The sequence below is a fragment of the Sciurus vulgaris genome (assembly GCF_902686455.1).
Source record: "Sciurus vulgaris genome assembly, chromosome: 11".
NCBI classification, from domain to species: Eukaryota; Metazoa; Chordata; class Mammalia; order Rodentia; family Sciuridae; genus Sciurus; species Sciurus vulgaris.
The window spans coordinates 125788193-125802224 of NC_136472.1; the positions used below are offsets into that span (position 1 = coordinate 125788193).

Below are 14032 nucleotides of genomic sequence, written 5' to 3' on the forward strand. Positions count from 1 at the left end.
GAAACAGGGTTGTTATTTAGTGAGTGTAGTCATCCTAACTATTCCTCCTCTGAATGATGCTCACAAATCTGGAGTCTGGGCGATTGAGGAACAGATTTGGTCATAGATGGATAAAAGGGAAAAAATGTACTTAAGTGATCCATGATAATCTTAACATAGATATGGCATTAACAGAGACATCTTGAGTTATTCTGTAGATACATCTATCTTGAAATGTCAGTTATACTTATTTCCCTCTGTCTCTTTGTTAAAACATTTTCTTGAACTACAGACAGCAAAGTAGAATGCTACTTTTCTTTGTCTAACATTTAGCAAGGAACAGGAAGAATAAGCACTTGAAGGAACAGTATTTAAAATACTCAGCAGTTAACTTAGTTTTAAGAACACTCAGTGTGGGGAAAGAGGGACACTGTGCATGCATAACACCATTTACTTTAAAATTGAGCATCTTGTAGTGTGAAACAAATTTTTGTATGATGCATTTTAAGGATGTTCTTTCTTTCCATTTGGCTCTGAGAAATCTCTGTGAGGTTTCATTCATTCTCTGTGACATTTTCAACTAAAAGTGAAACGAGATAAATATAAAGTATGCGTTTGTGTGTTTTGCCATGCTGAATATTGTACCCAGGACCTTAGGCATTCTGGGCAAGCACTCTACCATTAAGCTACACTCCCAGGCTAAGAGATTATTTTTGAATATTTGTGGACAATAGGAAGTACTTAAAATTGTTTTGCATCCTTCCCTCTAAAGACTTTGCATTCTAATCTTCCTGTTTGTTGTTACCTGCCAGCTCTACTGTGCATCTAGACTTCCAAGTGAAACCTGGGACCTATATGATTCTTCTAGTATCATTTATCTCCCCATATTCATTTCAGTTGTTTTATTTATTTATTTATTTATTTATTTATTTATTTATTTATTTTTCAAACCAGGGATTGAACACAGAGCCGCTTAACCATATCCCCAGTCTTTTATTTTGAGACAGGATCTCAGTAGGTTGGTTATAACCTTGCACACACAGTTGCTGGGGCTGGCTTTAAACCTCTGGTCCTCCTGAACTGCTGGGATTACCAGGTATGTGCCACCATGCCTGACCCATTTCAGTTTTAAAGTCACCTTTTTACCTCTCATATATGGCTTATATCCATGATCCCCAAACTGCTCTGGAGTACCCCAGGGGTTGCAAGAAACTCAAAAAGGGTATTGCAGGATATATTTTATTTGTAAGGGAAACGAGACATATGTCAGATGTTCTGCAGACTACTACTGGAGGTAGTTGTATTTCACATTATTTGTCTTGTGAAGACTTCATGTCTTTATGAAGCTGTGTTTTCAGTGGTTCCTGTGGACAAAAGCAAGCATCCCATTAAAATCACTGTAGAAGAAGAAATAAGGGTGTGATAATCAGTCTGATTGCAGTATGGAGGGAGTTGTGCAGTGACCAATATGCACTTAGTGGTTGGATACAAATACTTAGTGAGTTTGTTTTTTGACCCAACTACTTATCTTTAAATATTTTTTTGGCCTAGGGTGCTGTGAAAAAATGGAAATGCTTGTGGTGCTGTTAGTTGAGGAAATTTGTAAATTCCTGGATTATGTCCTCCATCAGATTCTCACTGCTCTAACTCAGGCTTTGGTACCTTCTTGTCTCAATTGTGACAGCAAGCCTCCATGTATTTCTGAGTTCTGTCGTCCAGCCTGTTGCCCTTGGGTGATCTAAAGTGAAAATCAAATTGTGTCCTTTCTGTATGTAAAACTCTTTAGTATTTCTTATTTACCTAAAATAATTTTGAAACTTCTTGGGCATGGTGACATATACCTGTAATATACCTGTATTACATACACCTGTAATCCCAGCTATTTGGGAGGGTGAGGGAGGAGGGTCACAAGTTCAAGGCCATGCTGAGCACGTTAGTGAGACCCTGTCTCAAAAGGAAAAGGGCTGGGGTTAGCTCAGTGGTAGAGCACTCATACCTGAGGCCCTAGATTCAATCCTTAGTACAAAAAAATAATAGTAGTAATCACCTTCCAAAATCTGTTGACCCTTGGCTTTAGCCCTGCCTTGTTATCTACCACTCCTTGTTCCATGCTTCATTTAGTTTATGCATTTTTGAGAGGAATGACAGAATTTTGTATTGTATTAGTAGTTGCATGATGTCAGTTTGTTCTGTTATTGTTGATAATTTTTATCAGCTGGCTAAGATGCTGTTATGGTTTGGATATGAGATGTTCCCCAAAAGCTCTGTGTTAATGCAGAAATATCCACAGGTCAAATGATTGAATTATGAGAGCTGTAACATAATTAGTCCATGCTAGCTTGAATGGACTGACTGGGTGGTAACTATAGGCAGGTGGGACATGACTGAAGGAGGTGTTACTGGTGCTATGCCCTAGAAGGGTGCATCTTCCCTGTAGCCCCCTATCCCCTCTCTCTTTCTGCTTCCTGGCTACCGTGATGGGAGCAGCTTCCCTTCTTCACACACTTCCCATGATATGCTGCCTCACTTTGGGCCCAGAAAAATGGAGTCAGCTATCCATGGACTGAGACTTCTGAAACCATAAGCCCCAAATAAACTTTCCTTCCTCTTTTTCTTGTAGGGTACTTTGGTCATAGGGATACAAAAGCTAACTTTAAGCAGATGGTGTCAGATTTCAGTTATTTCATTATGTACTTATTGTCTAGATTTGAAACTGTGGAAGCCATTTTATGCCGTTTCCTGTATCCTTTTAACATGTCCCTGTCATTCTTTGAGGGCTTACTTTCTGGTACAAAAGATTCTCTAAGTGCATTCTGGATTTTCCCTTGCCCATGCCTGGAGTAATCCATTTCTTCAAAAAATCTTGGTTTCTTATTGGGAATGATAGCAGAAACCAGGATCCTGGGGTACTGGGGATCGGGGCATTAGGAATGCTTACCTCTGATCAGGGTGTTATTGTTTCTGGGCATACTCAATAAACAGAGCTAAGAAGTACATGTATATATTACATGTCCAGATACCCCCAAGGCTACATTTCCTTATCAACCTGTGAGTGTCTATTAAAATCAATGACTTTGTAGTGATCACTCAAATTTCAGTATTCTCTGTATATTTCCTTCTTTGCCTGCTATCCCCATAACCAAATCTTGGCTTTTTAAAAAATTGGGTTAGTTGAAGTACAATTCACATACTGTACAATTTACCCATTTTAAAGTATGCACTTTAACTGGGGATGGTGGCACACATCTATAATCCCAGTGACTCAGGAGGCTGAGGCAGGATGATTGGAAGTTCAAGGCCTGCTTCAGAAATTTAGGGAGAACCCGTCTCAAAATTAAAAAAAAAAAAAGGGGGGGGGGCATGAATGTAGCTCAGTGAAAAGTGCCCCTGAGCTCTTTTCCCCATACCAGAGTTAAAAAGAATGCTATATGTTGGAAGAGAGAGTGCAATAATGTGTATGGCTTAAGTCCTGAAACCTCCTTTAAGATATTGCTGCTTAGCAAATCCAAAGCATAGTCAGAGGAAGGGTGAGGTATGATGGACTCGGGAAAAATAAGGTACGTATTACCAGGTTGGTGTCTTTATTAATTGATTTGGATGTCTTACATCTGGCTTTGGACATCATTTTTGTTTGCCTGTTATTGTGTTGTTGGGTAGTACCCTTCCCTTCCTTCCACTCACCCGCCACATCCCAGCCCTTTTTTATATTTTACTTAGAGACAGGGTCTTGCTGAGTTGCTTAGGGCCTCACTAAATTGCTGAGGCTGGCTTTGAACTCCCAATTCTTTTGCCTCAGTCTCCCAAGCACACCTGGGATTACAGACTGACAAGCTAGGTTGTAAGTTGGAAGGTGGGGAAATGACTGCAGCATAAAGGGCAGGGGAGCAGCTTTATATTATATTACTTACCATCCCAGTGAGGTCCTGAGTTCAATTCTCAGTACTCAGGGGTGGGGGCAGAGGTATTATGGGGCGGGGGGTGGGGAGGGAGTCTAGTCATCTCTAATGTTTATGTGTATACTGGTTCTTGTACTGAAGAACAGAGCTCTGTAAGTCCATGACTGGACTTACATTTGTTTTGGGTCATCTTTGGATGGAGATTTGGACAGGGAATGTTAACTGCACTGGGAAGACTACCAAAAAGTCCCCACTTGATACCAGTCACAGAGGCGTTGAGCTGCAGTCTCAGCAGTTGTTGGTGTGTTGGAGTAGCTTGCTTTCCACTGTAGGTTTTCCTTTCTCAGTCGTCTAGTCCTTGAATTCACAATAGCTCCAAACATGTTCTGTTGCCAGCGTGGACCTTGTGCAAGGTGAATGTTTCTGCTTGGATGCTTGAGTTAGTTCTTGGAGCATTCTTTACCTCAAAGACATCTACCAACAACGGCTCCTACTTGTCATGGCTTTAGGCTGTTTTCTTCCACCTGGGCAGTAGCCTCCAACAGATGTATAAATGACATGGTGTTCTTGTTTGCAGCTTGCGACTGGAGAGTACTTTTGCAGTAGGTTTATTTACACATTTGGATGTTAGTGTTGGGGGCTTCCCCAAGTAGATAGCCTTTGCTATTCTGAAAGGAATTTCAGCAACTCTGAAAAAGCTTTAAAACCTGGAAGACTGCCATGCCCCTGCTGGAGTGATGTGTCATGAAAGAAAAACTGAATCTCAGGGAATGAATAGAGTAAATAGAGGTTGGAGATATAACTGAAACTTATCTGAAATTGTGTAGGTTAGGTTTTGCTGTATTGCCCTATTCATTGAACAGCAAAAATAATATAGCTTTGTTTGTTTTGTGGCTTAGAAAATTATGGCCATTATATTGTACTCCAACAGGTTAAACTGAGGATTTTTACTACAAACTTGGATATAGTGAAACCAAACCATTTCAGTGTTGTATAAACCAACCGATATTGATCTTCCTAGATAAGTTTTTTCCCCCAGAAGCTTCTGATAGTTTTAACAAAGGCAGAAATTTGCAATGAAATGATAGAACGGATGCTGGAATTGAAATGTGTTTCCTCTTTCAGTTTACTTTTTAGAAGTTTTTTTCAATAAATGCAGTGTGGGGGAAAGGGCAAAAAGTCATTTCCATTTTTGAACTCAGTCAACCATGACTAACATTTTGGTGTATAAGTTTTTCTTTGGATACATGTAGAAATGTGTATACTTTTAGTTTTTCTCCCCGGACTCCCAAAACCAGCCACAGGATGCACAGCTGTAATCACATAACTTGAGACGTTGAGATGGAAGAATCTTAAGTTCAAGGCCAGCCTGGGCCACTGTAGTGAGACCTTATCTCAAAAACAAAACAAGGACCACTCCCCTGCCCCACCCTCTGCCGCATTTGTTTATTCTTAATGGGATCATACTCCATATGCATTTCTTTTTAAGTTCTCATTTAGTAAACATCTATTATGTGTTACACACATCTTGGGTAAAAGTCAAACTGACCTTAGAAGTTAACCACCCTAAACAAGAAGGGCTTAAGGATATATGGCGTGTGTTTATTACTTTTGTTTAATGCTTTTAAAGATAATCAAAACTCAGGGAAATTTTTCCATGTTAAATACAGACACAAACCATATTTCTTAGGAACCCCTGTTATTCTATTGCACGTTGGTACCATCATGTAAATAATTCCCTATGGATGGATGTTTAAGTTGGTTCTGAGTAGGTTTTTTTTTTAAATTTTTAATTAATAGCATTGTAATATATCTTTGTTCACTTGCTTTATTTCCTTAGGGTATATTTTTAGAATCAATTGTTGAAGAGTTCTCTTTTTTAACTTTTTTTAATGTTTAGATTTTGGTTTTAAAATTCAGTGGTATGTTTATTCTGGTTTTTAGATGTCAGATTGAGTCATAGAATAGCATAGATTAGTATTTAATTTTGTAGTTTGGAATAGAGTTAATTATTTCATTAAATCTCTGGCATTTACAAAAACGTTTTGATTTAAAATTTTCATTTTAATTCTGAAACATTTCAAGCATCCTGAAAAGTTAAAATATGATGGTCACTCATGTACACACCATCTAGCTTTAAAGTTCTTCAGTGTTTCAGTGTTTTGCCATGTTTGCTTTATCTGTCATTCATTTTCATTCATTCATTGTGGTGCTGGGGATTGAACCCATGGCCTCAGGCACACTAGGCAAGTGCTGAGTTGCCACTAAACTATATTCCCAGCCCTCTACCTTTTTTTTTTTTTTTTTTTTTTTTTTTTAAATAAAGAGCTAAAATACTACAAAGTTTATTCCTTCTATAGGGTTCTATCCCATTGTTATTGTGTATCATTATGTATTGCAATTGTAATATGTATATATAAAATGTTTTGTGTTTTGAAATTTACAGCATGTTGTTCATTTTTGCAGCATAATCTCATGAACCCTGGTGTTTAACCCTGTATACAGTGGCTCTTAAGTATATGCTTTTGGTGTTTTTTGTCATAAATTAACAAGTAGAAAAATGCCTAGGTAATACAAAATTGTCAGTTAAACAATGTTAACTGGCGATTGGATGCCAGAATTTAAGTATTAGATTTATAGTATTTAGATTGAACATCACGATTGTTTTTCCTGAGAGAAGAGATCCTTGTTTACCAAGAGTTTTTGTCATTTTTAAACAAAATGAAGTTGAATGTCCAGTTGATGAGTAAAGCTTGTATATAAGCTCTGACTGCTCTAGGGCCTTCAGGGTCCTTGGAAGCAACACTCTTACCTGGCTTTCCCTGACATTCCTGATTTCAGGTCAAATGGAGCAATTTGACCCCAAAAGTCCCTTTACTGATAAATGTTATAAAACCTAACTGCCATGTGTAACACTGTTTTCATGCTGGGAAACTGTATTTCCTGCTCCAACTTAAAACATAAATAACTCCTTTCTTGTATCAGTAGGGTTGTAGAAGGACTGACTTTACTTTTGTACTATACTTACCTTTACTCCCCTTCACCTCAGATGTTAGCCTGCCTGCTTTTTTTCTTCCATGCCCCTCCCTAATTATTGCATCTTGCCTTGAGCAAAACACATATCCCTCCTTTTATATCTTTTCCTTCACTTAGATCCTGTATGGAACATATGGCTCATGAATCAGAATCACCTGGGAAGTAAATTACTGAGTTCGCCCTTATACTACTGATTCAGAATTTAAGCAATAATGCAGTGAGATACACACACTCGTGTATACGCAAACGTGCACTTCAGCATTTTATTATGGAAAGTTACAAACATATTCAAACGGAGACAGTAGAAGTACAGTAAACCCACATTGCGCAGCTATATAGTGACCATCAGTTCAGGAGCCAGTATCACGTCATCTGTGCTCTTGCCCCTCACCCCTGTTTATCTGGAAACAAATCAGATACACACCCCCACCCCCACCAAAGGTTAAGACCCAAAGATAAAAATAAAATAGTGAATTCCTTTATGCTCTTTACCTAGATTTTCCAGTTTTGCCTAATTTGTGTGTGTGTGCGCGTATGCGCGCTAGAGAGAGAGAAAGACGTTCTTTAGTTTATCAACCATTTGAAAGTAAGTTTGGACATCCTAAAAGTTCACTTCTCTCTCTTTGAATCCAGGGCCTGTGCATGTGAGGCAAACACTCTACCAACTGAGCTATATCCCCAGCCCAAAAGTTCACTTCTAAATACTTTAGTTTGTGTCTTCTAAGACTGGGGACAGTCTTTTTCATGACAATACATTTTATCACACTTTGGAAATTTCTATAAAGTTCAAATAATGCCCTTTATAGCCTCTTTTTTAAAAAAATGATCCCACCTTACATTTGATCTAGAACAACTCCTCACAGTCTATTTTTATAAATCTTTAATGATAGTGACTTTTTTCAGTCTAAGCCATTTGTTTAACAGAACATTCCAGAATTTGGGTTTGTTTTACTGTTTTATCATGAATATATTTCGTTATAATTCTGTGTAGGTAATATTGATATTCTTTTCTCAGGACAGCACCCATATCAACTTGCCTGTTATCAATGACATTCAGTTGGTCACCTTGGTAGGGTAGTTTTGCTAGAAATTTTCATTGTAAAGTCACCTTTGCCTCTTTGTAATTAAATATCCGTTGATGATTCTGTCTGAATCAATTTGTCTAGTGTAGGTTCATGTATACTTCAAGAGAACACCAAGTCTTAGTTTCCTGGGCATTTTGTTATTAGAACAGGTAAGGGCCAATATAGGGAAATAAGAGGTTAGGAATATTGTTCCCAAAGTGCCCAGAGGTCAGGGGAGTGACTGTGTATGTATTTGAGATGGTCTTAGGAGGGGGATCCTATTCATGTCCCCTTGTCATGTGTTGCTGAAAGCCTACAATGGGACTGCAAGGGATTGTGGTTAGGGAAACATTAGGAAAGCTGCTGGCATCATGGCCCTGATGCATTGATGATTTCTTGTGCTTACATCTGCTTTTGTATACACCTGGCTGTGTAACTGTCATTAATCTGCAATGTAGGTCCTTTCTCTCTTGAGTCATAATTAGATTTGCCTCTGACAAAGGTTTTTTTTTCCAGTGGGTGAATTTGTAAGTGATGTTCTGCTAGTTCCAGAAAAGTGCCAGTTTTTTCACAAAGAGCGGATGGAGGTGTGTGAGAATCACCAGCACTGGCATACAGTAGTCAAAGAGGTAAGAGAATGGATGGGGAAAAGTGAAGTGTTGTACCTGTTAGAAGAGAAGGTAATATTGGTGTCCAAACCTCACCATGCTTTTCTTTAATTACTTCTATCTCCTAAATTAAAAATACATGGGAGAGGAATAGATGTTTTTGTATAAAGTACAGCATGGATTGTCCAACTTCTAAAATTAAAGCTATTATAGGACTAGAATGTAGCTCATTTGGAGTACTCACCTAGTATTCCCCAGACTCTGGATTCTGTCCCCAGCACCACAAAAAAAGAAAATAGTGGTTTCTCTCTTCATTTGGGCAGGGTATAGCTTGGTTAATAGAGTATTTGCTTATAGGCTTGAAGTTTGATCTTCAGCACGCACACACACACGAGATCAAAAGACTGTTAAGCAGGGTAGTACATGCTTTCAGCAGGGCTTCCGTGAAGGCATCCTGACCCTTTCTATTAAGGACTGTGTAGAAATAGCCAATTCTAGAAAATATGGATATGGAATGTACATGACAGGATTGGTTGCCATTTCTCTGTTCTGGTGGAGATGGACACTTACTCTGGTTATCTGTAGTTTGTTTGGTTCTCCAGTCAGTAGTCTTTATTCAAATTCTGAATTAGTACCTATACCAGTGATAGTCATCTTTAGAGGGTGTTGATAGTCAGTAGAAGAAACTCCTATTTCCATAAGTTTTTAAATTTTTTTCCCACATTAGGACTTTCAGTTGTTTTGGCTCAGATGATGCTTTTTTTTTTTTTTTTTTTTTTTTTTTTTTTTTTTTTTTTTTTTTTAATACGGTGCTGGGGATTTGAACCCAGGGCCTTGCGCTTGTGAGGCAAGTACTTTACCAATTGAGCTACATCCCCAGCCCCCTCAGATGATGCTCTTTAAGTACAATTTATAGCCTTTTTTTTTTTTTTTGAGTTACTGGGGACTGAACCCAAAGCCTCACACATACTAAGCAAGCACTTAACCACTGAGCTACATCCCCAGCCCTTTTTATTTTTAAGATGATATTGTTTCCAGGCAGTCTTCAAATTTGTGATCCTTTTGCCTCAGTGTTCCAAGTAACTGGAATTATAGGCATGTACTGTGCCTGGTTAATAAATCTTACAACATCACAACTTTTTGATTGTAAGTTGGTGTCTGTAAGAGAAAGCATTACCTAGTGATTTGATGAAGGTTTCTTTCAGATAAAGACAGGGATCAGAAGTCTCTGTGGAGTATGATCTGATGTGGTCTGTGGTTTTCCTTTAGGCATGTCTGACTCAGGGAATGACCTTATATAGCTACGGCATGCTGCTGCCTTGTGGAGTAGACCAGTTTCATGGCACTGAATACGTATGCTGCCCTCAGACAAAGGTTTTTGACTCTGTTGACTCTACTGTGTCAAAAGAAGAGGAAGAGGAGGAAGAGGAAGAAGAGGAGGAAGAGGAAGACTATGATATTTATAAAAGGTAAACTCTGGTCCTGAGTTCTGAAATCATTTTGCCTTTTCGTTAGCACTTCTGTAATAGTGGCTGTTGGCTGCTACTTCCTCCCTTCTGGATAAGGTGGCCATTCCCTTGTTATGCTGGAGTTGATTCAGCCTGCATTTCATTCTGTTCAAAGCTGATCATACACATACCTGTGACTTTTGGCTTTCCATTGTTGTGGGCCACATTATTTTTTGCAAGTTAGTGCAGTCTTTGTTCACTAACTCTTCCCTTTTGCTGATGTAGTTAGGCTGAGGGCTTTCATGGCACAGTTACATATAAGTTGAGCTTATTTCCTGTCTCTGTTTTTGTGTTTGAGAATAGGGAAGGGAATCATTGTGCTTTGTGTATAGGAATTGATATCAGCCTTCCTTTATTTTTATTGTGGCCTTTAGTGAATTTCCTACTGAAACAGATTTGGAAGACTTCACAGAAGCAGCTGTGGATGAGGAGGATGAGGAAGGGGAGGAAGTGGTGGAAGACCGTGATTACTACTATGACACCTTTAAAGGAGATGACTACAATGAAGAGAACCCAACTGAACCCAGCAGCGAGGGAGCTATTTCAGACAAGGAAATTGCTCACGATGTTAAAGGTAACCCAGTATAAAGCTGTGGTTTTAAAATCAATGCGATCATTCTTTACTTAGAATTTGTATGCATTCACCATTAATCACAGGTAAGTCTCAGAAGGAAAGGTGGTGTTTCTTCACTGAAGGAGAATCCAGCTTTTCTGTGCAGTGGTGGAGTCATGTAAGCAGTAAGTAGGAAGATACAGGACTGACTCAGAGTTTGCTTTGTAAGAATTCAGTTAGAGAATAAGAGGCAGTATCGATTGGTTTGTCAGCAGGATTCTTCCACATCCAACCTTAAATGTTTTCTCCTCTCAAAGGGAGCTCCCCTCTTCAATACTGCTCAGGTCTTAGCTTTAGGATGGAATAGCTAAGTTTTTCTTTCTGCGGGCTACTGCATCTATCTGTTCAGGTAGCTGGTAGGGTGAAATTGAATGATCTTGTCAATTAAAACAAAGAAAAGGTTGTGATAGTTGTAGAGAGCAGATAGCTTCTGCTCATTGTGTATTTGAAACCAGTTAGGATCTGAAGGATTATTTAAAACCCACTGGGAGAAAATTACTTAACAGGTCTAGAAATTTATGATTCATCTTGGAGAAAGTGAAAATAGGAACACTTGTCCTTGCCCGGCACTTCAGTGTTTGCTGGGGGTGTCACCACTTAACATAACCTTTCTGCCTGCATTGATTCCTTTGGTCCTTGAAACCAACAAAATAGACAAACCAGGCAACTGTCTCCACTAAACAGATAAAAATGAGAGACTCATGAGGCTATGAGATGAGAAATTCCTCTTTGTTAATTCATGTATCAATCTAGACTCAGATGGCGCCAAAAAGCTTTTTTTTTTTTTTAAACTAACTCCTTTCCCAAATGTTTTTATCACATGGAGAGTGACTTCACGCACAGAACCCCTGACCTGTGTGGGTGAGTGAGGTCAGCCAGGGCCTTAAGGTCCATTGTGGTCTCCCTCCACCTACACCTAGTCCCACCCTGGCTGGCCGGTAGCATTTTGAAGCATTTGAAGCACTGCCTTTGCTCTGCTGATACTCTGACCATTTTCACACAGCTGTCTGCTCCCAGGAGGCGATGACGGGGCCTTGCCGGGCTGTGATGCCTCGTTGGTACTTCGACCTCTCCAAGGGAAAGTGCGTGCGCTTTATATATGGCGGCTGCGGCGGCAACAGGAACAATTTTGAGTCTGAGGATTATTGTATGGCTGTGTGTAAAGCGATGAGTAAGTCTCGCCTCGCGCTGGCCCTGTGCAGCAGCGCTGTCCTGTCCAGCGTTCTGTCTATTCCTGGCCGTCCTTGTGACTGCATCTGTGTCGTCTTTCCACCGACTCAGGTGTTTGCTGTCAGTCGTTTCCCCCTCATCTTTGTGCTTTCTAGACTGAGGCTTTGCTTTCCTGTTGGCAGTAGTAAGCTCAGTTTTCCATGTCTCGTGCTCTCCTTGTGTCTGCTGGAGGTTGGTGGTGGTGGTGGTGGTGGTGGTGTGTGCCTTCCCTGGTGCAGCAGGTGGCCACAACCAGGGGCTTGTTCTTTTTTCATCTAGCCTTGGAGTCTACAGGTGCTGAGGGTTCTTTGGTGTTGGTTGGGAAGCATCTGTGATTGAAAGGCACAAAGGGTAACAGAATAGCCTTGAATTCTGCCCATGATCGTGTTCTGAGCTTTGCCTCTTTTTTTTTTTTGTCTTGTTTTCTTTGGTGTCTGGTATTTAACTCAGAGGCACTTAAGCACTGAATCACATCCCTAGCTCTTTTCTGTATTTTATTTAGAGACAGGATCTCGTGGGGTTGCTTAGGGCCTTGCTAAGTTGCTGAGGCTGGCTTTGAATTTGTGATCCTCCTGCTTCAGCCTCCTGAGCCTCTGGGATTACAGGCATGTGCCACCAGGCCCCGCCTCAGCTTTGCCTCTTAATCTCATCTTTGGACTACCCTGTTACTGAGCCCTGTGATGCATGCCACCTGACAGAACGCCTGCTCTTGAAAGAAGCAACAACACTTTAGGGATTCCATAATACTGAAATACCTTGTATTCTTTACTCTAGGGGAGAGAGTTTTGTAGCCAAGTAGTACTGTTTCTCCAGTATTTTGACAACACTGGGTCATGCAGGGCTTTAGGAAATGAAGGAATTTTAGTTCGTGTTGTTTTGGTCTCAGAGAAATTACTACTCAGTGCAGTAGTTCAGTTGAGTTGGGTTTATATTAGACACAGGTAAAAAGTTTTTCTTCTTGTTAGTCCCTCTTACCTGACACTACTAGCCCATGTGTGGGGAAACCCTCAGGTGAGGCAGTTTTCTTTGATTCCTCCTCTGGAATTCATCAGAATGAGTTGATTCCTGTTCCTGGTATTTTCTCTAGAGGTTTGGGGCTATGGTTTCTGATGGTTTTTCATTTCATTCAAATACCTTCATGCCCCCCCTGCCTTTTTTTTTTCTTTCCGGTGCTGGGGATTGAACCCAGGGCCTTGTGCTTGTGAGGCGAGCACTCTACCAACTGAGCTATCTCCCCATCCCCTTTTTTCTCCCCTTCTAAAGAGTTTTTAAATCTTAATCAAATTCAACATGCTTTCAGAGCTTCCACTCTGAAAGTTGCTGTACTTGGAAAAGGCTGTTATTTGATACAGTTGAAAAGGTGAAAGAGAATGAGCCTTAGAAACTTTGGTGCAAAAACTTTATTGAGGAAAGATTTAGAGATAAAAATTATTGTGGTATTTACTGCTTTGCAAAACTACTCAAACTAAGAATCAACAAAACTTCAGAAATTGGGGCCCTTAAAGATCTCACAGAATACAGAGGTGGCAATCTCTATCCACAGGCTCATATAAATAGTGTCCTGAGACACACTGGAATGGAAGGTCTGTGAAATTGGTGTGGCTTTGGGGAAATTGCTGAGGAGAAATTCTTTGTTTGTGATGGGGTAGGGGGTGCTGACTGGAAGGCTTTGAAGATCTTGAGCATCAGGTTTCCTGTGGTCTTGTTTGGGTCCCTCTTTAGAGGGGGCTGAAGCAAGTAGATGTGCTGGCTTCATGAATTGTCATGATTCTCCTCTGAGCCCTTTGTGTCTTTAAAAGCAAACCTCTGGACGTGCTGTCTTTTTCCTCTTTTGTTACCAGGGAGGGTGGAGGCACTGCTGTGTTTTGCATTATTTGTATCCACCCAGTGACAGAAACCATTCTCAGCTCATGAGCCTGCAGACATGTGTCACTGATGACCATATGCATTTAGCACAATGGACTTGAATTCTCCTTCACTGAACTTTTGAGTTTCTTGGAGAATGTGATCTGTCTGCTCAGCAGTATATTCTAATTTAGCTAATCTGAAAGTTGGATATTAAGGTCCTCTTTAATCTTATGTAGAACTCAAAATATTCTTCACATTATTTTACTTTGGG

General features: G+C 40.0%; 1 protein-coding gene across 4 annotated transcripts in view; it reads left to right on the forward strand.

Moving 5' to 3' along the window:
* APLP2 (amyloid beta precursor like protein 2) overlaps positions 1-14032 on the forward strand; it is a 62202-nt gene that overhangs the window by 29190 nt on the left and 18980 nt on the right. For 2 of the 4 annotated variants that reach the window (XM_079102848.1, XM_079102849.1), the window contains exons 4-7: positions 8492-8604; positions 9853-10052; positions 10466-10665; positions 11708-11875. In XM_079102848.1, the coding sequence (XP_078958974.1) occupies positions 8492-8604; positions 9853-10052; positions 10466-10665; positions 11708-11875 (681 nt within the window). The remainder of the gene's footprint in view (positions 1-8491; positions 8605-9852; positions 10053-10465; positions 10666-11707; positions 11876-14032) is intronic. The other 2 variants (XM_079102850.1, XM_079102851.1) reach the window with 1 other exon arrangement.